We start from the raw sequence: 26,940 nt of genomic DNA, 5'->3' as shown, positions 1-26,940 counted from the left end.
TTTATAAAAATATTCAATATATATACAAACATATTTATTTTTAATCTACAATGTAATGTAATTTTAGTAATTACGATTAAAAAATTGTATATTTTAATAAATTAAAAATTGAAATTAAGTGTTTTAATGTACCATTGATAGATTCATTGAAATTCTACTTAAATTCTGTATAAACATATCCGTTGTGTCATGTAACATATCCTGGAGCATGCGTTGCAGAGTCCCCGGTATCCTGGCGTCCCGGCATCCAACCGACGAAACTCATCGCAAAACTTCAGTCTGCGACGCGACGCGCTTCAAACATCTTTTCATTCGTGTCATTTTTCTCGTCGAAATTCAAATCCTTCGAACGATTTATGCAGGACGCGATTCTATTTACTTTTGACAGTGTAATATTCATCCGTTTTATCTATATTTATTTGATTTCAAACTATTAAAATATGTATAGAAATATGTTTCTGGAGGTACGTACGATATAATCAAACGATATATAATCATACATACCTCAACGATATACATGAAATCCTCGAATAATACGGTTAATTGGTTCCGTGTTATATGACTTAGAATTATATATATGTAATGATTGTGTTCCGTGTATTGAAAATCACTAAATAAATTTCATTCTGGTTCTGCTGGTAACCTGAATTCAAAAAAAAGTCATTGTTGATTAACAAAAATAAATAATGTTACTGTTAAGTATTTGTTAACATGTTTAAGTGTACACTGTCAAATGTATCATCAAATCGATACAGAATAGTTCTTTCTATTTAAATAGATTTTTACACGTAATCCCTTCATAAAAGTTTTTGTGACAACTCTAGCAGAGAATATAATAAATGTGATAATAAAATTTTAGACAAATGCAAAAAATAATTTTTCTTAAAATTGTAAAAAATGAAGAACCGTGTTATTCAAGGATTGCCTGTACTTCCCGAATCACTTGTTGCCATTTCTTGTTTCAAGTATTATCTTTTTTAGTTATGAAATATTGTTCATTTTATGTCAAATAAAAGCTGCATTAAATTTTAAAAATTTCAAATAAATATTTTTATACATTATGTAAATCGTGCTATTTGAAGAAGGATCGCAGGAAAAAATTTTTTTCGCTAGAAGAAAATTCGGGACACAAAATTAATGTAATTAATGACGAAAAATGAGCAATATATTTTGTTACTTTTATCCGTCTTTAGTCTCGAAAGTGGTTGCATGATGCAAACACCTGATCTACATTCAATGGGTAGTGTTTGCTAAATTATGAATGCACTAAAAGCGATAAGCAAAGTTACATATTTTTCGAACAAATTTGTAGCTGCTTATTAAGCATATTTGAAGTTTAGATTAATTTCGTACGATTTAAATAAAATACACGAATCAGCAATTAACATTTATTACATTTAATTAGATTTATAAAAGTTTAGATATCATTGATCAAAAATCGTTTCAAAAGACTAGCATTTTATTTTTATAAAATTATCCAAGAATAAAAAAAAAAATTCAATTTCATCGTATAGAATTGGAAATAACATAAATTGATATAATATTAAAATATAATAATATTAAATCATTTGAGGAATAATATCTAAATTTAAATATGACTATCATACAATTACTAAAATCGTAATTTTTAAGTCGTGTCACTTTTTTAACAAGTATGTGATATATATGATTAACATATAAATATTAAATATTAAAAAATGTAAATTTTTACCTTTCGTAAAGTATCGATATTTTAGGTTAGCTAGATCAGTTATATATTGAAGAAAATAAACAAATTATTTTAAATAAAAAGTTTTTACGATGAATATAAAGACATATAACGAAAGTCAAATTGGTATCTAATCACTGTGATACTAACATTGTTATAATGATTTCTAATGTTGTCTCACAAACCGTTATTTCATCATAATTGAAAGAGTACGAATTGCGTTTGTTGTTTCAAGTCACGATTCTTCTTTGATCTTTATCTCGTCAACTACTTTTCCGATCTTTCAAAGAAAAGAAGAAAAGTTTACCGATTACGGAGGACGAGTCGACACTACTGATCGTAGAATTTCTAACCTAATTTCTGTCCTAATGCCCGTACGTTATCGATGGCGCACATTCCATTCGATGAAGTAACATATAATTTTGTGGTACCGTTATTACTGATGCGTTTCGATCACATTTGAAATCCATTCACGAATCGACCGTACCAGAGAAAAAAACAGTGTGCGATCCCTGTCGAACTTAAATTAAAAATGTTGCACACGAGACGTGCATCGAATAATTCAATCGAACGCGAATCAGATCGAATCGATTCGAGCTATCTCGTTCCCTGTTTCGATAGTATCTCGAACATCATGATGCAAACTACAGTAATATTCATGGTTATGTGAAAACTAAGAAAACTAAAATCGCGAATTTGATGGAATTCGGTATATTCGAGGAACTTGTGCACATTATCGAAAGTAATACGATAAAAATGAACCATTTTATTATATATTGTGTGTGCGTGTATTTGCAGAACAAGGACAGTTTGCGATTTAGTCAAAGTTTTCGTGAAACTTTATGCTTTTGTGAAGTGTACATGTTCTACATGTTCTACATTTAGATACATATATTGGGAATATTATCGTCATTTTTTGGTTAAATGATTATTTATTTGAATGAAGACTGAGAAAAATAAATAATAAGTAAGAACGAATATTTTTATTTCTTGATATAAAATTTTGCAAATAAATTTTTTTTCGAAATGATATTTAAAAAAAATACTATTTTAAATATATATTTTAATACTAATTCATACAAATACTTTTTTGAAATAGGTATTTATTTTGAGATAAGGAAAATAATAATAATATTTCAAATAATAGTATTTATAACAATATAACAATAATAATAATAATAATAATAATAAGCAATAATAAACAATTTTACGATATAATATATATATTAAAATCACACTATTATAGATAATAAAACATAATAATAAAAAGCTCAATTTGTATATATAGAAACATAAAATTTTCTATTTTAATTCTATTTTCTATTCTTTGAAATTTTTAGTTTCTACTTTTGACAATATTTTGTAAAAAAAAAATAGGAAATAGAATTTGTCCATAAGTTAAGTATTAAATAAAATATTTTCAAATAGTAATTTCAATTGAATTGAATTTATAATTTTAATACATATTTATAATTTTATAATATTATCAAATTAATTAATCTTTAAACTTCTTTTTTCTTTTGTATAATTTAAATTTCATTTTTTTATTATAGCACAGAAATTTACAATTTGTAATGTATAATTATGAGACTAGAATATAATTATATTTAGTACAAAACTAAAAGAATATGGATAATTAAAAGGATAAAAATGGATAATTAAAAGCAGTACAAAATGATGTACATAATGGTTCCTATTTCATGAGTTGTATACAAACAAAAGAATAGAATCACTACTGTATTCTAAAAATTCACGAACGTAAACTAAAAATTAAGTTTGAATTATACAATCTGAAAAAATTTTTGAATTTATAAATATGACACGATTATTAATTTATTTTAAATTCTAGATCTTGAAAATTTTGAGAATATATATTTATATATATTTGGGACGTAATCGTATCACATTTTAACACGATTTGTTTATGATTTGGTTTCAGTTTGGTATCGTGTTCTCGCACAAATCTCTATAGAAAATGAAAACGATCCAGGGATTTCTGTTAATTTTCAATCAATACTTCGGAGGAAATCCTTGCGAAACAATTGACGCGGTTGATTGTATGTCAATGTGCTAATTTCGAAGATCAAATCTTAGATATTGACTGGAAACCTACGTTTAAAAAATATTTTCTTCTTTTTATCAAAGATTTCATTCAAATGAAATTTCTTATTTCTATCTTCTTATTAGCTTTTTAAAAAAATATGCATGAAAATTTTCGTTAAGTTCAGATTAATTTTTCAGCATTTAATTAGATAAGTTTAGAAACAAGAAATTACTTTCCTGAGATTACGCTCGAATAGCTTGTTTTTAAAGTAATGATTGGCATTCAAAATTGCAAAATTAAAGAATGTCACGTTATGTTTTATTAATTTATTTTATGATATTTTATTCTTCTTTTCCCTTTCTCTCAAGATTTATGTTGTCATTTATTTTGTTTCCTTTTCGTTGATTTTAACGTCGCGTTTTAATGTGAATCGGATGTGAATAATATTCGTTAAAAGTGAAATTTGATTATCATACATTAAGAAAAAAATCTTTTCGCTTTCTTAAACATAATAAACATAACGATGCAAGATACAGTAAAGTTTTGAATTGAAAAGTGTTCAGAATTTAATTGGCTTTATCACCCAATAAAAAATTTTTCAAACAAAATTTTGTTTAAAACACGAAAAAGTGCTGAAATATTAAGAATTTATTTTATTCATAATTATAATAATTCATTGTAAATTTTCATTAAAACTATATTTTTCTGTTCGAATATTTTCAACAGCTATTATATGTCTAACTGTTGGCTGAGCATATAATTGAACCGTTAACATTGTTGACACGGAGAATACGAAACACCGGAAGTCGAGGGAATACTCGTGCTAAGGTAGTTCTCGCCCACTGGTCTTTATAAACTTTGAACACGAGGAGCATAGTCAAACTGGAATATCATCAACAAATTTCCAAGGTAGAATCACTTTCTGCATACAAGCCAATTCTACAGAGTTCTACTACTCCATGACTCGAGATATCCTTTCTTCATGATATGATGTAATGTTACAAGTATCAATGAAAAAGGAAAGTCACAATCACGAGGTAGATAATATTCATTTTTAAAGGCTCAAAGATTCTTTTTTGGTTTCGATATTCTCTGTAATTCCATCGAATATGCAATTTAAACGATAAAAGATTGGATGATAATAATCACGATGAGAAATATGGTAAACTGTATCGATATATATATTTGAATAAAATAAAATTATTCTTCGATTCTTGGAAATATTTTTCTCGGGTGTAATGAAATTCGAAATTTAATTTTATTAAATCATTTCATATTTAATTTTATTTTAAACATCCAAGTCACAGTTACCAAAAATCGTTTATTATTTAGTAGTTAATAGATGGTATACAATTTTTATAAACAATTTTATAAACAATTTCTATATTCTTATATATTCTCTATACGAGTAGAGCTAAATTCACTTTAGAAATGTAGATATCTCGAAAAATATATACGTGTAGATTTTATCAATATTCTTTTTTTTTTTTTTTTTTTTATGAAAATTACATTGGCTAAAACTCGAAGACCTTGATGTATCATTTAGTCAATGGATATGTTTTTGTCTCGATAAATTGTCGAAAAGGATAGGAATGCATAATACAGGATCGGTATTAACGTCGCAGCTGTTGGCTAAACGCAAAAGCAAGATTTGTGGAGAAAAGTCGCGAGAATTCGTTACAGTTTTCTGTAGACACGGGTCATGCACATGGCTACACAAACTTTCTTCCACAACTTTGCACCGTGTATCAATTTTTTATTTCGGCGTTTCATACCAATCAAGATACCCGATTTATTTAAACGTATAAATGAAGTAGCAACGTGGATAGTTTATTTTGTTAAACAAAATTTCACCGCAAATTTCATCGAAAGGAAACGAAAATCTTCAGACGAAAAAGAACAGATGAAATCATTTCTTTTCAGATTGAAGTTGTACATGCTATATGTTAGGCAGTTTATCAAATTAAATTTCAAGATGAGATGAAGTATTATAATTTGATGTTAATTGACTGATCAAAAATTTCTTAAACGTGACTCAATGAAAACATTATTTCTCAAATTAGATTCTATTTTTAATTAATTTATTACATTTCGTGCTAATATAATAGATTTTGTTGATTCATTGCCAAAAGAAAAAAAAAAAAGAAAAAAGAAACAGTTAAAGTTGCAGCAGGTATTTACTTTCAATCCTATACTTTCTATGATTCTTTCTAAATATTTGTTACCTTATTGTTATATCCTTAGAGTTAAAGAGAAGAGTTAAGATGCGAATTTGACAGTAAAATTCTCAGAAGTTGTTTTTCGCTAATGGAAACTAGATTGAGAATGAAAATTATTCTCGAAAAGTCAATCGTCTATTAGAATAATAACTCTAGGCGTATAATAACTCTGGGGTGTAATAATAAAGTTAGTAGCTAAGGGTACGAATACATTTGAGAATAAAATTCTCGAGAGTTGTTCTTCAGCTACGTTGACAGTGAAAGTTACTGTTTGTCGGACTATTAATCTCAATGCATGTCTATTTGCGGAAAATATTCTCAAAAACAACTCTCCAGAGTTCTATGCAGGAAGAGAATTTTCAATCCTTTCTGAACAACTTGGATCGGTTAAACATCGAATTTCATTTCAAAATTTTATTATTAAAATTTCTCAAAATAAGTCTTTAATTTTATTGAAAACAGTTATAAATATTCCATATATTTTTTTCAGATTCGAGAATGAAAGATTCATATTATTTATAGCAAATCAAAAAAAAAAATATATATATATAATTGCTCGCACGAAGAAAAAGAAGCTAAAGGACCAAAGTTCAGAAGATTTCAATTAATTAAGAGAGTAAATTATTATTATTATCTCTTTTGCTTATTACGTAATAATATGGTATTCTTTATCATTTGATGATTATAATTCTCGACATTATGTTTTGAATGTCTACATCATGCCATGTGTTAACTATACGACATGCTTTATTCCCGCGACTTGTTTTAAACATAACGTCCGCTCCAGTTCTCCATATGTAATAATATAGTGATTGCGCAAACACAAATAACCATTCGTATGACCAATGATAGTCGATTCCATAAGAAACCATATTTTCTCAAAGATTCAAACTATCACGTGTATTATACGTTATCGTATTTTACGTTATATTCACTGACAGTTTTATTTTTCTATAGCGTATAATATCGCTATTATTGTTCAACTTTTTCTCTTCTATTCCTTCCACGGTTAACGATCATGTGAAATCAAGTTGAATGAATCATCACCTAATGGGATATACGATACAGACAAAGAAATGCTATCAAATTCATTTGTTGCTCTCAAAATTTTTGCTAAACTTCGAAACATTTTCTCGTGAATATACTCGATGAATAAAAATGAAATATGAATAATAGGTTACGTTAGATAACTTTTGAACAATGTATTTCTATGTATCTCAAAATCAGCACAGGATTCGAATGTTTTATAAATTATTTTATTTTTGTAAATTAATAATCTTATCAAGAGTTATTAGTTATTTCTGCGATTAATCCAATACATTTATCTTGCTGTTACGTAGATATATAATATAGATTAATCAATGTTTAAATAAAACAAAGCAAAACAAAAGTTAATTCATCTACAAAAGAATACGCTCGAGGAAAAGATTGAAAAGCGGCAAGTGTTTGTATTGGTGTAAAGAGAAAAGTGGTACAAGAGATGAGAATTTTTATGAAATCCGCAAAAGATGTAAAGTTACGCCTCCCTCTTTGCTTTTCATATTTTATCTCTTCAATCTTTCCCGACCGCGATGATACTTTGTCTGCGCTCTGCTTCCTCGGATTCGTTTCTCGCGCAAAAATCTTCGCCGCGTGGAGAACTCGCCGCGTAAACGCTCGTGTGAAATATTTTTGAAACGCGTAACACCGCGTAAATTAAAATATGAGAATACGAACACGTGTTAAACTCGATTCAACAACACGTAGAAATGTTTAGGCGGGTGAAACAAATGTACATGGTAACTTTAGGTAGGTTTATCTAGGGAATTTTCTTGATAATTTAGTACAGCAAGACTCATTCGCGCAAAAAAAGCACTATGTAATCACAAAGTTGAAGAAATTGATTAATATGAATTATATTTGAGAGTAAGAATTATTTTTATCTACAATGACAATAAACTATAAATTGTGAGTCAAGATATCTGAATTGTACTATATTTATAAGTCATCAGGACACTTTGATCCATTTGTACTAATAACATTTAAATTTGATCAAAGTGTACAAACTAATGGAGGACTAATTATTACACGTTTATTACCTTCTCGATATATTAGAAACTATAATTATGTGTTGTAACGAAAAACTGATATCTAAACCAGCTTTACAAATATCAAGATTTAATCGATTTATAGTGATAATGATTTATAGTAATAATAAATTATTTCTTATTTCTTATGTAGGAATATATGTTTGAAAATTAAATCGAAAGTTAGTTTCCACTAATGGACATTGAATTGAGATTGAAAATTAAACTATCTGTTAGGGTGTTAATACGAATATAATTGCTAAGGATTAGAATTATATTTTAATGAAGATTGCGTTATACTTTTGAACAGTGTACACTGTTCTGAATGTAATTTTTTATAAATATTCTTTAGTTACTCAAATGGAGCAGCATAACTTGATCTAAACTGCATTTCTCCAATTCTCATTCCTTCAATTTGCCACGCATATTGTGCATTCCACAATCGAGATATATATATCCTAGATTTTCTTACGGAAAACTTTGTTATTACAGGGAAACGTGAATTATATCCGTTTCCATCTGGCACTGCCACTTCTTCTTTCCTCGTTACCTCGATTCTCTTGCAGCAATGCGAAACTACAAATCTTTTATCGATATTTGCATAATTGTGTGATACAATCAGTTACACGCATGTACATTCAACTAAAAAAGTGTTATCAAAACTATAAATAAAATAGTAATTGTAAAAACGAGTTTTATAAGAATTTTTACAAAGCGTAATAAAAATGTTGATATACTCGTTATTTTTAGAGGATCGATTCTGAAAACAAATCGAAACAAATTAATTCTCGCGAATATATTGAATATATATTCTGTATTCTACAACACAGTTTTTTTTTTTATCAATTAAATATCCAGAGTTCCAGAGATTAAAAATCAGTCATCATTCTCAAGTTTCCAATATTTTTTAAAAATACGATTTACATTAAAAAAAATTCAGAATATTTTTAATATCCTCTCTATTATATCCTGTTCCGAAAAATATTCCACACAATTTTTTCTTTACACTTTACACAAACTTATTATGCCGCGTAACGTAACAGATAACGCACCAAGATTTTTTTCTAACCGAAAAATATCGTTTGCTTTCAGGTGAGCACGAGAGAATTCGGCGGAGGATAGAAAATGGCGGCGTACAAGTTATCCGGAAGGGCTCGTTCAGATTCCTCGGTGAAATAGGGACGAACGAATTATCGTATCGTATCGATAAGCCTCGACGGATCAATCAACCACGAGACGTGTCTTGACTGTTCCAGTGTCCAAGAAATGAACACCGGTTCATCGTTACATACACTTGTTGCATCGCAAACTGCTTCCCTCGTCGATCGATCGAAAGAAAGATCAAATGGCGAAGAACAAGCGATGCTCGAAGTTTCGATCCACGGAATGTAAGATGAAATGAACGATTTAATCAAACGATTTGGGGCAAGAGAGAGGAAAAGAGGGGGAGAGAGAGAGAGCAAGATGATCGACGGAGTGAATGTGACAGAGACACGAATATGCCGTTTACAGGAAGATCTCGAAATGTTGGAGGATCCTCGAATACCGCCGTTGAAACGAATCAGCTACGGCATTGTTCTGCCTACCATCTGTTGCTTTGGCATCGTTGGAAATATTTTAAATCTGATAGTCCTCACCAGGCGCAACATGCGAGGAACAGCTTACATCTACATGAGGGGTAAGTCGTAGATAAAAAAGAAAAGGAAAGTAAATATAAAAAGGCCTCTTTTTAATCGAGATTAAAAAGTTGTCAACCTATCTTGATGAACGAAAAAATCTTAGAAGCTAGAAATTAAACAAGCTTTTATTTGAATTGATTCGTGTTCCTTGATTTAAGGAGGTTTAACTTTATCTCGAGTCAAAATTTAAATAAAAATTCATTCAATGACTTGCATTGGGTTTCGACCAATTATTTTTCTCGATGACAACCTATCAATTGTTTTGCAGCAATAAATCTGATTAAAACTATCACGATTGATCTAATTAAATAAATAATCTAAATCGTTTCGAAGACAAATTTTAATTAATGAACAACATTATTCAGAAATAATGTCCTTGACATTTAAAAAAAATCATATTACAAAAATGACCAAAGATCAAAGAATGACCTATACACCTTTTTCTAAATAATTACCAGAAAAGGAAATAGAATTACAGGATCTATATGAACGTTTCAAGAAATTATAATTTGCAAAAGGAGCGTAATTATCGTCAAAGCGGCGACGTCGGTCATAATTCTTAAAAGGAGAAGAAAAAAAAGGGAGGAAGAGAGAGAGAGAGAGAAAGAGAGAGAGATCGTTACTTAAAACCAGGACGCAATATCTTGAAACAATTTTATTTCGTGTTTACGTAATATTGGAAGAGGAAAGTACGGTGATATTAATCTTGGTACGATGGACCATCTAAACAAGTGTTAAAATCCACAATTTGCATTCTGTTGAAGGAAATTAAGGGAAAGATCGTAACTCTTACTGTTTATAATCGATAGAAGAAATGAGGTGAGAGATTTGGCCAAATGGAACGGTGATTTTATTGCCTTGACACACGGCCAAAGTAACAACGTCATGGTTAGCGGATAATTCTGAAATAACTCTACGCTATATTCATGGTTTTCGTTTAGCAATCGAGGCATATATATATAGTTTAGCAGTTGGATGCAATGTTTGTATAGCTACGCTTCATTCGTTTAGCAAAATGTCTAATAAGGAAAGATCTTTAAGCGTAATATCTGTATTTTCTTAATGAACTTTTTCTTTGTTAGAAGAAATTGATCCTAACGATATCTAATGGATTTGGAATCTAACTAATGGAGCTTAATCTAATCTAATCTATAATAATCTATAATCATAATCCATAATAATCTATAATAAGTTTTGATTGATGTAGATGAGTAATAGTTTATGAGATATTTAATGTTTTATAAAATATCAGATTGAAATTTATTTGAATCAGGTAAGCCAATAATAAATTGTCTACATCTTTTCTCTACAATATTTTAGACATTCCACTACAGAGTATAAAGATAAGAAAATTATAGTCTTGTGATTTCATGTATAAAAATGTACATGTACAAAAATCCAACAAGATTCATTCTCATGTGAAAATTAAACAACTCTATAAAGATAATTTTTAACTTAATTAAATATCTCATAAACAGTTAATCTGATAAATATCAATTATACTTGTAAATCCTTTTTGCAAGCCTTGACGAAAATTAATATCAAATGTTTTTCCTATTCCCGAAAGACTTTAGTCGTTGTATCGGGTCCACACTCATTTCCGGTGAGACAAAGTCGGTACATTAGGAGGAAATTACAGGGCAATTCAATTTCGGTAATTTCTATCACTATGTTTCCATTACTTTCTTCTCTCAACTCGATGCTCGAATACACAATTCTATAGTTAGAAATGTGACACATTTATATATATATTAACAATTTCAATTAATAAAACAATTCTTTATTACTAGATTGATGAATCATTATTTTGTGTGATTAATGTTTATCGAGTAAATTATCAAATTATCATTCGCGAATTATCATGCAATAATTATACAGAGTAAGGGAGAGATCTGTGATTTGATGGTCCTGAAATATGTTGCCAAGATGATCATTCTGAAATTTTGATTACCAGTATATGTATATTCTAAGTGTTTATTAAGATTTCTTTTTAAATTAAAGTGAATATTTATCAGGAATATATAGAATTGCAATATTCAATCAACGATTTCAATAAGAAAAACAAGAAATATCTATACAACACAAAGATGTTGAATTAACAAATGAATCAACGAATACTATTTTTATAATTACGTTCCAAAAACTGCATGTGCAAATCGATCAAAATAAAATTCATTTCAGAAACGTTGTTATATTATTATAAGGCAAGAGATATTATCACGTTGTTTCAAACTATGATCCCGAAAACGTATTTCAAAGAAATACGAATTGAAATCGTTCGAATTCAAATAATCAAATACTCCCAAGAAATCCCAATATCTTGAAAGCGAGAGAAACTTTTCTGCTCGCGCGTCGCAAGGTGGAGAAATTATCTGACGTTTCTTGAAAATTATCGAGACCGCAGAAATCGATCGAAGAAGAAGAAGCAGCAATCAAACGCGATATCGATACCCACGGGAGCGAATTTTCCGCGCTTCCTGGATGCAAAAAATTCCATCAACTTTCCACATCAACTTGATTGCTTTAAAGAAGGAAATTAAGGGAAGAAAAAGCTCTCGAATATCCTCTTTCGATTTCGAGGAAAAAAAAAAAAAATCTCGAAAACTTGTACCCGTTTCGTTACTCGTTTAGTTCTTCTAATAATTTATACTCACTATTTCTTCCTTCCCTCGATTTTATTTCTCCTGGCTTCCAAGATTCGATAACCGGTGATCATCTTTGCTTTTTCCCTCCGCTAAACGGTTTAACGCCGCTCGTCTCGCTATTTATCATTTCTTCTTTCCTCTCGTTCGAATTCATTTCTCGAATTTTCTCTCTCTCTCTCTCTTCTTCATCCCTTGATCGATATCCTCCTCGTCTTTTCGGCGGTTATATATCGATAGACGATATCGAAGTTCGGCTCACTCCTTAATTCCCTTAACGGGAAGGCTACTAAACTTTGTTAATTGATTTGTCTGAAAATGAAATTAGCGAATTAACATTAATTTATAATCTTTGCCAATTCTGTTGGCAAAGATTATATATCTACGATCGATGATCCTTGGCTTAACAAAAATCAAATAATCGTTATAATATACTGAATCAATTACGATGAATTCCAATTCTTTGCGAATTCTTCAAAAAACATTACGATCGTGTAAAAAAAAAAAAAGAAAAAAATGTTTAATTTAATTTTCCAAATATTATAAATCACTTACAAATCTTGGTAATAAATCTGATTTTCAATTGGAATTAACCTAAGCTTTTTAAATCGATCTTCTGTAATTGTAAGAACATGTAAATATGCGTGGTTTACACGTGTTAATTTTAAACGAATCAGTTGAAAGGGAGAGAGAGAGAGAGAGAGAGAGCGTGTATCGAGATGGTTGGCAAATGAGATGGAAGCCACGATCTATCGATATGCACAGGATGTAGAACAGGGTGAGACCGAGGATCAGGGGGGCTCGAACTAAAAGGACGTGCCTTTGAGCGTGGAAATATTGCGAATCCTGGGGTATTGGGGCGGAAGAATTTGTGCGTAAGGAAATGCAATTTGAGACGTGCTCGGAAAGCTATGGTCCAATGCGACGTATATGACGTATAAAACATGGAGTGTACATATCTGTATATATGTTCGCGTGTGATAGATAAAGATGACGTACGATCTCGACGAATCTTTATCCGCCACGTGTCAACCGCATTCCACATTGAATTCTCACCCACCGGAATCTCGTTCGAATTTATTTAATCTATCTTACTCTTCAACAAATAATCACGATGCTCGTTGAATATTCGTGGAAAAATTATCGATTGAAAGTGCACGAATCAGTTATCACTTTTGATCGGAAGTCAGTATACGTTGTATTATGAACGGTTCAAGCTTGAAATTTTGAAATCACGATCGGAAAACGATGTGCAATTGTTTGTGGACGGTCGAAAAATTGATTGAAAAGCAGTAATTGAAATCGGAGTATCGCGGGATTCAAAGGGTGAAAGTGATCGATCCACTATTTGTGAGTAGAGAAAAGCAAGAAGAAAATGTGTTTCTTCCACGAAATTCATTTCGATATTAAGCTTGTGGTACGGTTTTTTTTTGTCGTCGATACGGCAAGTGACCGCTAAAAAGTGGTCACGTGAGTAATTGATTCCATCCATGTACAATGTTCTATATATGGGCGTTCACAACAAAAATTCTAACCTCTTTTAAATCAATTTTGATTGAAGAAAACCTTATATCCTTTAACAGATCCTTTTTGAAGGATTAATGTAATAATGCATCGATTACACATTACAAATATATAATTCGTTAAAGAGGAATGAGATATCTTTACTTTTTTAGGATAGGATAAACAGGTTTTTGCTTACCGATTTTGATTGAAAATTTTTTATTACTTCAATGAAAATGCCTATTAAAAAATACTTACAAAAATATTTTATCATTATTTATCTGTCTGTATAAATAAATATGCATAAAATCGGGACGATGATTTTGTGATAAATTTTTTTTTCGTAAATTTCGTAAAGATTAAGACCGCTATTGTATTAAAATTAATTTGTAAAAATCCTTTTCAAAGAAATAATGTAATCTGGTACATCTATATTCGCGTATTAAAAACCATATTAAACAATAAAAACATTCGCAATTCATAGATTTTTATCGATCATCGGGATCGAGCAATGATTAACACGATATTAAAGATAATCGCAAAATGTAAGTTCAAAAATTTTTGCCTGCAATGTAAACGCGGTTCGAGGCCCCCCCTTCCCCCCCTCCGACACTTTCAAACTTAAAATAACACAAAATGAAGATCACGTGTGCGATTCACGACACGAAATCTCTATTTTCCTTTTCGATCAGAAATTGTTAATCGCGTTTCACCTTCGTTTTCCACGGTCTGATTTCCAAAAGGATTTCCTAAATTGATTCCTTTCTCATTTCGCGCGGACACCTGTATTTCGAAATTAGGGGGATCGAATTAGGTGGATCACGGGACGCGTAGAGGAAAAGTTGTTGGCGCGTGCAACTTTCGCATCCATCGAAAGAGAATCGGAAAAAAAAAAAAAAAAAAGAAAAACTGGATCAGGTTTCAGATTGTGCAAATTATGCCACCTCCTGGATAATATAGGAATCGTGCAATTCACGATTTCCATTTTCCTTTTATTATTTCGACGTCCGTATGTGACGTTGGTCATTCAGGAGATTCGATATTGAAACGTTGGTGAAATGAAAATTGAAATCGATGTAATGTTAAACGTTCCATCGTCTTAAATCACGTTTAACAAGTGAATCGTTGTACCGAATTGGAAACAATTTTATCGAACGAAAATATTAATTTCTTTCTTCAAAGTCACTAACGGATCAATAATTTATCGAGTTATTTGTCTAGTTTGAAAAATTCAATCTTGTTCTTTTTTTTTTTTCTTTCAAATTTCCAATGATCACTATTGAAGATTTATTCGTCGAAACAATTTTCCATACTTTCCATATCTTTTTGATTCGATTCGAGCTTTATAGTTGATCAGAATCGGTCCATCGGTTTTAATAAAAGGAGGAAGAAGAAGAGAATGAAGAAGGGAAGAAAGGAGGGATGAAACCCTCGTTAACAAAGCTGGAAGAAAATTCTCGAGAATTCTTGTATTAACTAGGCTCCAAGAAGTCTTCTAATCTGAGAGAAACGAAGGGCGCTAAGCTAGTTGAACTATACTTCTCTCCACTTTGCGGTTTTTCCTTCTCTGGAATCCCATTAGATTCTTCCAGAAAATTGACTACGTGTCCTTGCGATTCCGGCAAAAAAATCCTTGCTCCCTGCCTCGACAAACTTTTTCTGCCTTGATATCCGTTTGAAGGTCGGCTCATCGATCGATTTTTATCTCGCTTTTTATCTCCTACGAATCTTAATGAAATGATTTGCATTACAATATTCGTTCTTTCCTTCAAATTAACAAATAGTTAATTATCTTGTCCATTTTCTTTATTTGCTTATTTACGATAGAGATTGCACATAAAATTTGATCAGCGTTACGCTCTCGTTCACTGTTCAACGAACGTATATACGCGTTTATACATGATGTTTAAGAAATCTCTAATTTTTCTTTAAGCGTGGAAAAAATTAATTTGCAATACATAATCTGCAAAGGGGATTCGTTTGGAGATGAAAGGAAAGGACATTTAAAAATGTTTGATTCCCTTACGTGTGTGGAGATCCTTTCGAATCCAACCATTTTCGTTCGAAACGAAAATACAGCGCCCGTTCGAAAATTGGCAAACATCCTTCTCAGGTTGGCTCAATCACCGCTCCATCTTGCTCGATTCTCGTTCCCATCGGCCCACCGCGTTTGAAATGAAATTCAATATGGCGGTATGTCAGAGCATTACACCGTTACCGATAAATATTCATTCCAGGTTTCGTTTTGTTCCGAATTATAAGGAAGCGATCGCAATGCGTCCTTATTCCTAATCATAAATGGATTCCATTAATCCCTTTATCGGGGAAAATTGAATTTTCAAACGCTTGACGGACGTCTCGAAATATAATCGGTTATATTCGAAATCGTTTATCCCGATAAATGTTTGCTTCCTTGTTGTTTGTTCGAACGATTTATCCGCGTTAAGGCGAATTTACATTTGCATCATAGATGATTTATTTACAACGAAAATTGGAATATTCATCGAAACGATTACATACTTTAACATGATCGAATTCATTTCATTTGTTTTTCCTCTTCTTCTTAAGTATTAAACAAATGAAATGGAACCAACGTTTTTAAACCTTAAGTGGTTGTACGATTTAATTAATAAACAATCTTTTAACACCTCCAATTATCCGTTTAATAATACGAGAAATATTTTTATTCTACTTTGTTATATCGTGTTTTTAAATCGCTATTTTTTTTTTCCTCGCAAAAGGATCATTTTAGCAACAAATATTTTTAAAAACGAAGAACGATACGATAAATCCACGTGTATTATCCTCTTTCTTCTCACGCGAAGAAAATTTAGGCGACATTCACAAGCACCATCCTCGAGCATCTTGACAACATTACTACATATAGGAAGGAAACGGAAGGGCGGAAGAATTTCGCCTGCGGCGAGAACGTGGCCCGGAAAAGCGAAACCGGTCGACGATGGAAGTTTGTTATGGGAACGAGCATTCTATTAAGAGAAAAGCAATGTTTCGCACGAGGCCGGAAGTCTCGAGGGTGCACGCCAGCAAGACCGAGTCGGTAAATTTTATAGAAGCCCTACTATTTGCTCCTATTTTTCTTCACAATGAATATAATTACTTTCCAACTCTCACCATCGGAAAGCGTGATTTCATCCTCATCCACGTATTCTCACGCGTATGATTATTTGTTCATAGCGGGGATGAAGTTATAACGAACGAAGATTTTGGTTGGTTTATAAGATTGCAAAATTTTGTTAATATAATTAATAATATTGCCAATAATTTTTGGATCGTAAGGATCTCATGATTCTCGTTATTATGCAGAGATAGGTTCCCCCTCTGTTCTCTTCGATTAGGAAAACATTTCGAATCATTTCTGTTCCCAACAACGATAAGATAAGTTTCGATGGTGTTCTGCAACAAGGAGGCCGTCAAGTTGGCAAAAAGTTTGTCGTATTTTATTCTGTTCGCGTATGATTCTACCGATAGTTTGTGAAAAAGTGGGTCAGTTGTTCCGTGGTGACGTTTTGTCATTGGCGAAACGAGTAATTTTTCGTATCCGACGAAAATCAAGTTGTCGTCGATGCGAATATGAAAAAACGAAAATTGATCAAAATTTGTCGACTGCTCGTCGTCAAATATTTTTTTCGACACTCGATAATCAATTCTTCGAATATTCGATTTTCTAAATTATATTACGACGATTGTTTCTCCAATCACATTCATTTCATCAATGGATTTTAATCGTTTAAATATAGCTTTAAAAAAAATTTGTTTCCTTCTTTTAAATATCATAATCACGTATCACGATAATCACATTCTGTAAATTTTTTATAACAATGCACGAACACCCATGCACGATTAATTATGATTTTGAAAAGAGTTTCGATTTCCAACATTTATTTATTTCAACTATTACGCTACTTGCTCTATCTTGCCTTCTATATCACTGACTCGTACTACTTATCCTGTCTGAACATATAATTGATACGTTATTTAAAAACTTGAGAATCTATTCTACTTGGAAAATGATTGATCCGTACTTACTCATATTGCTCGACTATATCACTTAACTTGTACTACTTAATCCTATTTGAACATATTGAAGATTCATCTTGATCGTATATCATTATATACTCTTAATATTCTCGTATTTCTTAACTTCGCTTAAGAAATATTTGAGACAGATCCGTCGATAAAATAGATTTACAAGAAAGGAAAGAGAGAGAGAGAGAGAGAGAGAGAAAGAAAACGTAGATAAGATCGTTAAAGCGGTCTGGACTGTTTTAACGGGATGCAATGTTGTTTGTGCGTGTACATTCATCTTTAAAAGTAGAATATCACGTTCACTATTTTACAAATATCCAGAGAGACGCGTCGGTACAGTAGATTTATAGAAGGAGAAAATCGAAGTGACGAATAGATGGAAAGAGAGAGAGAGAGAGAGAAAAAAACGTAAGGTAAGATCGTTAAAACGGTCTGGTTCGGTTTAACAGAACGCAATGGATGTTCATTTAGGGCATCAAGCGGAATTTGCATGATCATCGGGAAGGAAGAGGCGAGAAGAGTGAAAAGGATAAAGGAGGAGACGCCATTGCGTTTTCCTCGGTGGCTAAGTAGATTCAGTGGCCCCGATCTTAAGTTTCGTCCTCGGTATCTTAGAATAACGAGAAGAACGGACGCTCTCCTTTTTCCTCGCGTTCACTTAGCTTTTTCGCCTTATCTATTTCGTCTCTCGTGGTTTCTCCACTCCTCTACTACATTTACAAACCTTTTGATTTTAACCAGTGGCGAGCTAAAAGTCTTCGATTTTGCTGGCGTGGATATCATCTCTAACCGGAGCAGAGAAAATTCGAAATATTCGATTCAACATTCGATCGATTTTTTTAATACTTTTAAATGGATTTAATGCAAATTTTATAGTTTGAAAAATCAGAATTGACTTCATGTAAAGTTCCAAGTTTTAGAAATTTATAGAAATAATTATTAATAATGCATAATATGTCTCCTTATATAACTTCGTAAGAACTTTCTCCTCCATAATCTTGTCTTTCCTCCAAAGATATTTCTGTATAGAATAAAGGTACACATATTGTGCATAAAAATCCTAGCGATTCGTTACCCAGCGTAATTTAACCTCGGAATTCTCCACGTTCGCAACTTTTAACACTTTGCTCTTCCTTCTGTTGTTGCATTAATTTTGTCTTTCTTCTCCTTGGCTCGAATCAAATTCGAGTTTGATCACATTCGAAGCTCGTCACCGTATCAAGGATAAAAAGTCAGAGTTGATTCATTGAGAAATTCCGTCAAACGAACCGTGTACTTCTTTAAAAAAGAAACTCAGGTATTGCGGTCAATAAGATTTACGGTAAAGGTGAGTAAATAGAAAATCAAATTGACAAAATGAATTGTAAAAGAAGATGATGATTTCACTTCAGCATTTGTTTGGATTTGTATTTTTGGAATTTTGAAAAGGCAAACAACACGAAAGAAAACTTTCTTTCCTTCTTTCTTTCATTGTAAAATTGAATGAAAACGTTTAAAGTATTCTTTCCAACACTCGATTCTGTTTTCTAGGTAACTATCCCTGCGATCTGTTCTTTTATTTTCATAGCCCGAAAATTTCGCTTCCCGTCACGAGAAACTTGCTCCTCGAGTTTGAAAGACCGGTCAATCGAAACTTGGCAACTTCTTTGTTTTTCACTCTCCACCCGATTCTCTTCTTTTCTTTTCTTTTCTTTCCTTTTCGATCGATTGATTTCTGACAATCTTGGCGGAATAAATATAAGTATATCAAATTTCAGAGAAATTTCGATTTTGTGTCGGGGGAATATAATACGAGAGAAGGTGGAAAATGCGATTTTTTTTTAGGAATTTCGAAGATATTCTTTCGAAAATTCATTTAATATTCATTTAAATATTTGTAACGTGAAAAAGCATGTTACGTTTATGACCTCCACCTTGTCTATGACATCAGCTCGACGACTGAGATTCTGTGCATTACCAACATTCTTGCTATATATTAACGACCACTTTGCAAAAATTCTTTACAATATATGTATAACCACGCTGGAATATTATTCACCGAGAATTATGCGTGAAAAAACACCGTTTAATTTGCTTACATGGTTGGTCAGCATTCTAAAGAACACCGTGAATTTTTCACGTGTTCGCACCGCGATTACACATGTACAAAATAGATCTAAAGTTCAATTCATTTTTTCGTCCCTTATCTTGAAGGAACTAGAATTTTTTTACATTTTTTTAGTGTCATTTTCAACCGCTATAGATTCTATAGGCTCAGAATGAGATTGAAGCGTTAGTGAGCGTTGAAATTGAAATTAAATGGAATATCTTAAAAGCCTGTATAAAATACGTATTGCATTTTATATATGATTGCATTTATGTAAATTATTGTGAAACAAGTAGTTGGAATAGTGAAACATTTTAAAAGTAAAGAATATTTTTTCCATTACAAAAAGCTTTAAGGATTAAAAATAAACTTTTATTTTGATATTATATTATCTTGGAGTATTGTTATATTCGTGCATTTTACTAGATTTTTATTTATAATTTATTTTAGAACAGAGAATAAAAGTTTAATCAACACATCTTGTTTGTAATTACGCGCCAAGAACAAGGATAGACAAGGAGAACGAATAGTTGAAGAAGGATAGAAATAATAAAAATTAGGCAATCAGCGCCATCTCTAGAGTGCCGCAAATGAAACACATATAGACAAGGAAAACAAATAATAGAAGAAGGATAGAGATAGAGTAAGAATTGGCTATCAGCGCCATCTCTTGAATTTTTTTAAAAGAAAAATGTTTTTGACACTTAAAAGATGGCGCTAGTCTTCAATTTTTCTTAGTCTAGTCTATTTATCTTACCTTGCATTGAAAGAAATAATATCAATTCAATATCCATGAATTTGGATCATAAAAATATATCGCATGATTGATGATCTATTCTTATATCTAACATAGACTAAGATGCTAATAGTCAATTTTTATCCTTTTCCCTATTATTTATTCTTTATCTATGTCTATTTGTCTAAGATTTTCTAGATATATTAGATATATTTCTAGATTATATCTCTTATTGTAAGTGATAAGTATACAAAGGATAATAGTATCTTTAGAATTAAGAAAACTGTTGAAAAAAAAAAATTTATAAGCATGCAAATGGTAAATATTTCACAGATAAGTATATTTGTCTAACAAAGTTATTAACCTGTACTCCTCGACTGATCGAATGATTGACCTGTACTACTAACGTGACTAAATACTATACTCGACTTATCCTTTCAATCTGGAGATATTTGGACAAAAACAAACGATGTTTCAAAAAATGTTTTTGCATCGATATTTATTAATTTGAAAGAATTTAAAAATTTTCCAATGTATCATATTGAATAAAATCATGATTCTTTGTCACACTGCTGTCGCGCTTTGTCTCCGTCTCTTTTCATCTAACTAAAATTTAAATTACTTACAATTTAATAAATAAATCATTTTTATATACCAACTTTTGTGTTTATTTTGGTCTCCAAAGATATTCTATGAATATATTAACACATTTCTTTTCATTCGATCAACTTTTTCCAAGATTAAATTCTGACTTAAGCCACTAGATACTGAAACGAACTTGTAAGAATTTATTTTCTAAAAATATATAGAATTGAAGTATGTACGATCAATTATGAATTAAACAATTTACAACCTAAAAATCTGAATAAACAATCGATGTAAATAATTTTTTTTTTTATTTAAGTAAGCGAGATGAAGAATCGAGAGTTTTATTTTTCGTTCCAACTTACGAAAAATTTGTGCGAACAAATTTTTTCTAGAGAATGCGCTCGCAATAAACTTAATTCAAGTATCTATTTTATGATCTACCGAAAACTAAGACACAATACGTTGCCTTACAATGCCAATAAAGTTGCATTTGCAGTCCAGTCTAGATGGACAAAACATCCAAAAGGAATTTTACACATAAATCTAAACTTTGTATGTATCAAAGTTCAGTAGAAACTGACCTTAAAGTCACGTCTCTGCATAAAAGGTCAACCGTGCAATCGTCGTGTAGACGGAATTCTTCGATGAAAATACTACCTTTAGAAATATCAAAAACGACTTTTTCGAATATTTCTTTTAATGTAATAATCTATAATATAACAACATTTTTATTATTAATTTAACAATGCATTGCAATATTTTGTAATTTAATTTTAATTTCAATTTTTTTCCTGATAATGTTGAGAGAATGACACTGATTGTAAAGATTAATTAAAAAAATTCTAAAAATTAGTTTATTTTTACTTATTGAATTATAAAATTTAATTTATACAATTGATGCAAAAAAAAAAAAAAGAAAAAGAATTCTTTTTTTAAATATATCTTATATGATTGTTTCGTTAAAAAAATACATACAGTATAATTCTTTTAGAATGGAAATTTTTTAAACCTATTGGTTTTATTGGTTTCAATACAACACGATCAATCTTCTTATATAATATGACTTAATAAACTAATAAAGAACACAACAATTCAATTGATGAGAAAATTTTTCAGATTTATAAAATATAGAAAAATCTATATGTAGAAACGAATGTTTCTATCATATTGTTTTGATTTTTTTTTGTATCACAATTTTCATACAAATAACCGTGTTACATGTAAGTTGATTGTACAAGAAAAATAAACAGTTTTTTTTTATGGAAATGGTCTGATTTTGAGGGGAAATAACGCGAGCATTCGTGTAAGCAGGATAGCCTGCTACCGAAAGAGTGAGAAGCCATCAATTTCGACTACAGCGCCACGTGGTTTGAAATCGAAGCAGTGAATCGAAATCGTTGCAGATTAGTCCTTATTGGAATTCGGTAGCGATAAGTTTTCGTTTAAACAGTTTAAAAATTATCGTATTCTTTTTAATACCATAATGTTTCTGTCGTTTAATATTGTAGTGCTTTTAAAAATTTTTACAAAATTAATCATGTTAAAATGTGCGACGTTCATTATCAACTTTTTTCTTTAACGAATAAACCATTTCTGCGACGATGAATTCTTCGTATACGAAATACATGTTTGCTTCGTCTTGGATCGTCTATCGTACATCAGATCCGCGATTAATATTATTTTTCCGCAAATTGGATTTTCCATCGAGAAAAATAATTTTCACCAAGAACTTGAATAAATCAATATTTATTTCAAAGTCGAATACTTCTTTTTACATCGAGAATAACATCGAGTATCGAAATAATGTAAAAAATTAATACAACTTTTACCTTTACTCACGAGTTATGCGATAAAAGCACAAGTAATTCGATATCGAACATAAACTATGTTCGATGTTAAAGCAACTATATATCTACACGTAGGTTATGCGACATAACCTTGTTTATGCCCGTATCTTGTTTCTGTGAAAATTTTAAATTAATAAAAAAATAATTCTCTTGCAGGTTACTCGGCGGCAGCGTTGCTCGCGCTTCTTTTCTGCATCCCTTTTGACATGAGGGTTCTTATCCATAAAGAGACAGGCAGATGGAGCAGTTGGATACAAGCTTTCTATCACACTCACCTCGAGCTCTTCTTGGGGAACGGTTGTTTGGGTGAGAACGATCTTCGAAATATATTTTCGTTTCGCTAATTTTTCCAATTTTATTTTCTCCTTTTCATTTTCGATCGTAGACAACGGAATGAAGCGAAGAATTAAAAAAACTTTTTCAGAAATCCTTGACGATTGTCAACCATGTTTCTCGATATAATAAAAAGATAAAATACTTATATACGTTAAAAATTAACTTGAAAAAAAAATATACTTCTTTCTAATGAATCAAATTCGATTTTACAAGGAAAAGTACTTATGATAGTACTTTTTCATTTTTACAGTACAGAATGTATGATTGTTTGATCTATTTAACCTGTATAATGATATTTTATTTATTAAACAAAGCAATTGCACTTGCAACTTAATCATTTTAATTATTATACACACATAAATACATCACGAATATCGAATGAAGCACGGAGAGATACAGCAGCTTCTACTGCATCAAAAAAGAGAAAAAATTATTAAGTATCGTTAAACTTCTGATGGAAGGATTGCATTATACAACTTATATGTACAGAAAGGATACTTTTTCCAGGAGTTGGAGTTATGATGCTGCTAGCTTTGACAGTGGAACGTTACGTTAGCGTTTGCCGGCCTGGCCGGCACACTCGTCCACTCTGTGGCCCCCCGCATTTAACCGTGGCTCTTATTCCCCTCGCCACGTTCCTAGTTTACCTGCCGAATGTGTTCCGGGAAGAAGTGGCGACTTGCCTCCTGGCGCTTGATGGACCTGTTATTTATCAGAAGAGGGAGAATCACTTCTATCTCGACTCGTTGTTTTATCAAGTAATCAAACATTGTTATTTTCGAATTTTCGAGTATCTTGGAGAAAGATGGGGGCAGATTCATTTATCGACTTTAGTTAGGTAAAGATAAAAATAATATTTAATTTGATACATAATAAATGAATCTATAACTCTTCCACGAGATCCTCAATTTCTTTCTTTCAAAATTTTTCTAAGACTTTTTCATTCCAGTCTTTTTACATTGTACGTAGGTGTACAAAGTGGTATTGGAAATCGTTTTCAAAGTAGCGCCGACGATACTGTTGGCTGGTTTCAATCTTCGAATAATGGTGGTCTATCGGCGATCCTGCGAGCGTCGTCGACGTATGACACTGTCCAGGACGACGAGCAACGATGAAGATTCGAGAACGTTCGCGGAGGAAAGAAGGCTCGTGCTTCTTTTAGGGAGTACCAGCATCTTGTTCCTCGTCTGCGTCAGCCCTATGGTAATTCTTAATGTTACGTTGAGGGAAAGCAATCTCAGCCATTACCCTTACCAGGTAAATTGCCTGTTCTTCTTAATTCAAATATTCTATCCCCAATGTTTATTTAATTTTTCAAAATATTGTCCCATCATAATCTTGCGATTATTATTTTTTGTTAAGACGATTACAATGTAATGAAATTGCCAGAAAACAACAAGTAAAATAAATAGAATATCATTGATCACTTGATAATTATTGGGGCACCTCTACTACTCTTTAAAACAACTTTAGCCAAAGATAACAAATCTTCCTTATTCATAATCTTTTCAAACCGACTACATTTACTTGACTTTTGTTGCAGGTGTTTCGCGCCCTGGCCAATCTGTTAGAGGTAACGAATTATTCGATCACATTCTACATCTACTGCCTGTTCTCGGAAGATTTCCGAAACACCTTGATCCGCACTCTGCAGTGGCCTTGGGGCAAGAGCAATCAGGGAGGAAGAGGACTTCCGATGAAGCGTTCCTCCGTGGCCAGGCCGACAACCACCATTACCACCACCACCACACCACCGACCACCGCCGTTGCGACTCCTGGTCATTTAGCGCGCGCCAGCGTTTAAGTCCATTTTCCCCCTCCAACCGAGATCCTACGAAAATCCCCGAACATAACCGAATTCGACCGATCGTAAAATTCGAACGCGGTACATGTAATCTGATCCCAGTTCAGATAGGAACAGTTGCGTAATGCGTACCGATCTTCTAAATCGTATCTCTGCTTTTATGTGGTGACGAATGTGGTGCACTCCTCTTGAGCACTGTGTATATATATTATTAAATAGCGAAACGAAATGTAAAAAGAAGGAATTAAGTCGATTAAATTAAATTATAATTTAATTGCACATTTGCCGAGGGGAAAAAAAAAAAGACTGATGCGTAACTTTTATCGATTGTGTACAATAATTGATAACATTGTAAAATACGGTTCATTATGATCTCCTTTTAGTCGATCTTTTGTTTTAGGTAGGTTAAGCTAAGTTGAATTAGGTTTAGGATTTTCCTAAATCGTACTGTTACCAACGAAGATGATGGTTTCATAAAATTTGAATTGGATTGTACACAAAAAAAAAAAAAAAAGACCAAAAGCTATGCATGCTAAATGTAAATAAGCACGATTTAGGATACCAATTGCGTAAATCGTACTTTTTGAATATTTTTAGAAAATATAGTATACGAAAATAGATATTGTTCTGATTTAAAAGGAAAAAATAAGTCTTGGCTATATACTTCAAATTGCACGATATTAACAACTTTCCCCCCCTGTCCTAAATTTTATAATGCGACGTCGGTTGGGATAATGTAAAATATTGAATATTGCAGAGTGATTTTGTTGCCAATGAACACTTGCGGTGAATAGAATAATTCTATTGGCGACTAAATTCAACTGCTCGATAATTTCGTTTTTTTTTACAAAGTGTCCCAGAAATCGATCAAGATTTCGTAACTGACGTGGACGATTTTAAGTAACTTTTTCTCTTTGCGCTAATTTTCATTTCGGCTTTGTTAACGAGTTATTAATGAAAAGCATTGGCCAATCACTGAGCGATAGTGTTGGGTACGTGGTGTCACGGAATCGTCACGAATCGTTGAACAAACAATCGAAACAATCGTGTCACCAATGAAGTTGTTAAGAATATTTTACAACATATAGTTACTACCGTTCTTATTTTTATCGATATACTCTTATATTTTCTAAAGGTAGCACGTGTTTGTAACTTTTTTTTTATCGATACGTGTATATTTACCCCTACGATTTGTTACAAATCGTTGTTATGCAATCGTAATAAAATAATTAAATACTCGAAGTTAAAAAAGAATATTTTATTAAATTAACGCATAACTCGAAATACACTCGTCTCTTTATATAACTGCTCATAAACGAATTGAATCGATCGAGTATAAATAAACAAAGCGATTTAATTGATATTCGTTCTACATTTTATTTGAAGTTGACCTTTCTGTATTTAAATCCGTGAAATTCATTCACGTATTTTTAATATAAAAATATTTCCGTAAAAATGCGAAAAGTGTGGTTCGATTTCATTATTCTAATAGATAAAAGAAACACATTTTTTTATTCTCTAACAAAAAATTCCAATTTTATTTTTTTCACGCGACGATATACTCGTTTAAAACACGGTTAAATATCTTTCTCCAGCAGCAACAGAGACAACAGAGATGTATACCTGCAACCATCA

The 26,940-nt window shown here is 31.5% G+C and overlaps 2 protein-coding genes and 1 long non-coding RNA gene across 3 annotated transcripts in view; 1 reads left to right on the top strand and 2 right to left on the bottom strand.

The window, feature by feature from the left end:
- Nucleotides 1-12,390, bottom strand: part of LOC100864519 (clavesin-2) — a 29,519-nt gene extending 17,129 nt beyond the window's left edge. Inside the window, exon 1 of the mRNA XM_086912767.1 lies at nucleotides 12,371-12,390. The gene's annotated coding sequence lies outside the window, so the exon portion shown is untranslated. The remainder of the gene's footprint in view (nucleotides 1-12,370) is intronic.
- Nucleotides 9,136-26,556, top strand: LOC100867565 (putative G protein-coupled receptor B0563.6). Its single transcript, XM_086912764.1, has 5 exons — nucleotides 9,136-9,715; nucleotides 23,322-23,471; nucleotides 24,009-24,259; nucleotides 24,471-24,758; nucleotides 25,045-26,556. Exons 1-5 carry the CDS (start codon nucleotides 9,436-9,438, stop codon nucleotides 25,303-25,305), a joined length of 1,230 nt encoding a protein of 409 aa, XP_086768890.1. The 5' UTR covers nucleotides 9,136-9,435; the 3' UTR covers nucleotides 25,306-26,556.
- Nucleotides 23,049-25,059, bottom strand: LOC147656947 (uncharacterized). Its single transcript, XR_015293474.1, has 2 exons — nucleotides 24,756-25,059; nucleotides 23,049-24,699 (listed from the first exon to the last, which is right to left on the bottom strand). It is a non-coding gene; the product is annotated as an uncharacterized LOC147656947 (long non-coding RNA).
- Nucleotides 26,557-26,940: the final 384 nt, after the last annotated feature.

Source organism: Apis florea, unplaced genomic scaffold (assembly GCF_048593485.1).
Source record: "Apis florea isolate Af1SG1 unplaced genomic scaffold, ASM4859348v1 contig_3493_pilon, whole genome shotgun sequence".
In the NCBI taxonomy this organism is placed as follows: domain Eukaryota; kingdom Metazoa; phylum Arthropoda; class Insecta; order Hymenoptera; family Apidae; genus Apis; species Apis florea.
The sequence above is the reverse complement of the archived record's forward strand: the minus strand, read 5'-3'. Positions and strand labels throughout refer to the sequence as shown.

Bases quoted from the DNA above. Each gene is read 5' to 3' on its own strand.
- LOC100867565 (XM_086912764.1), top strand. From the start codon at position 9,436: ATGAACGATTTAATCAAACGATTTGGGGCAAGAGAGAGGAAAAGAGGG. The intron at 23,472-24,008 runs GTGAGAACGATC...TACTTTTTCCAG, and splicing joins CTTGGGGAACGGTTGTTTGG to GAGTTGGAGTTATGATGCTG. The intron at 24,260-24,470 runs GTAATCAAACAT...CATTGTACGTAG, and splicing joins TCGACTCGTTGTTTTATCAA to GTGTACAAAGTGGTATTGGA.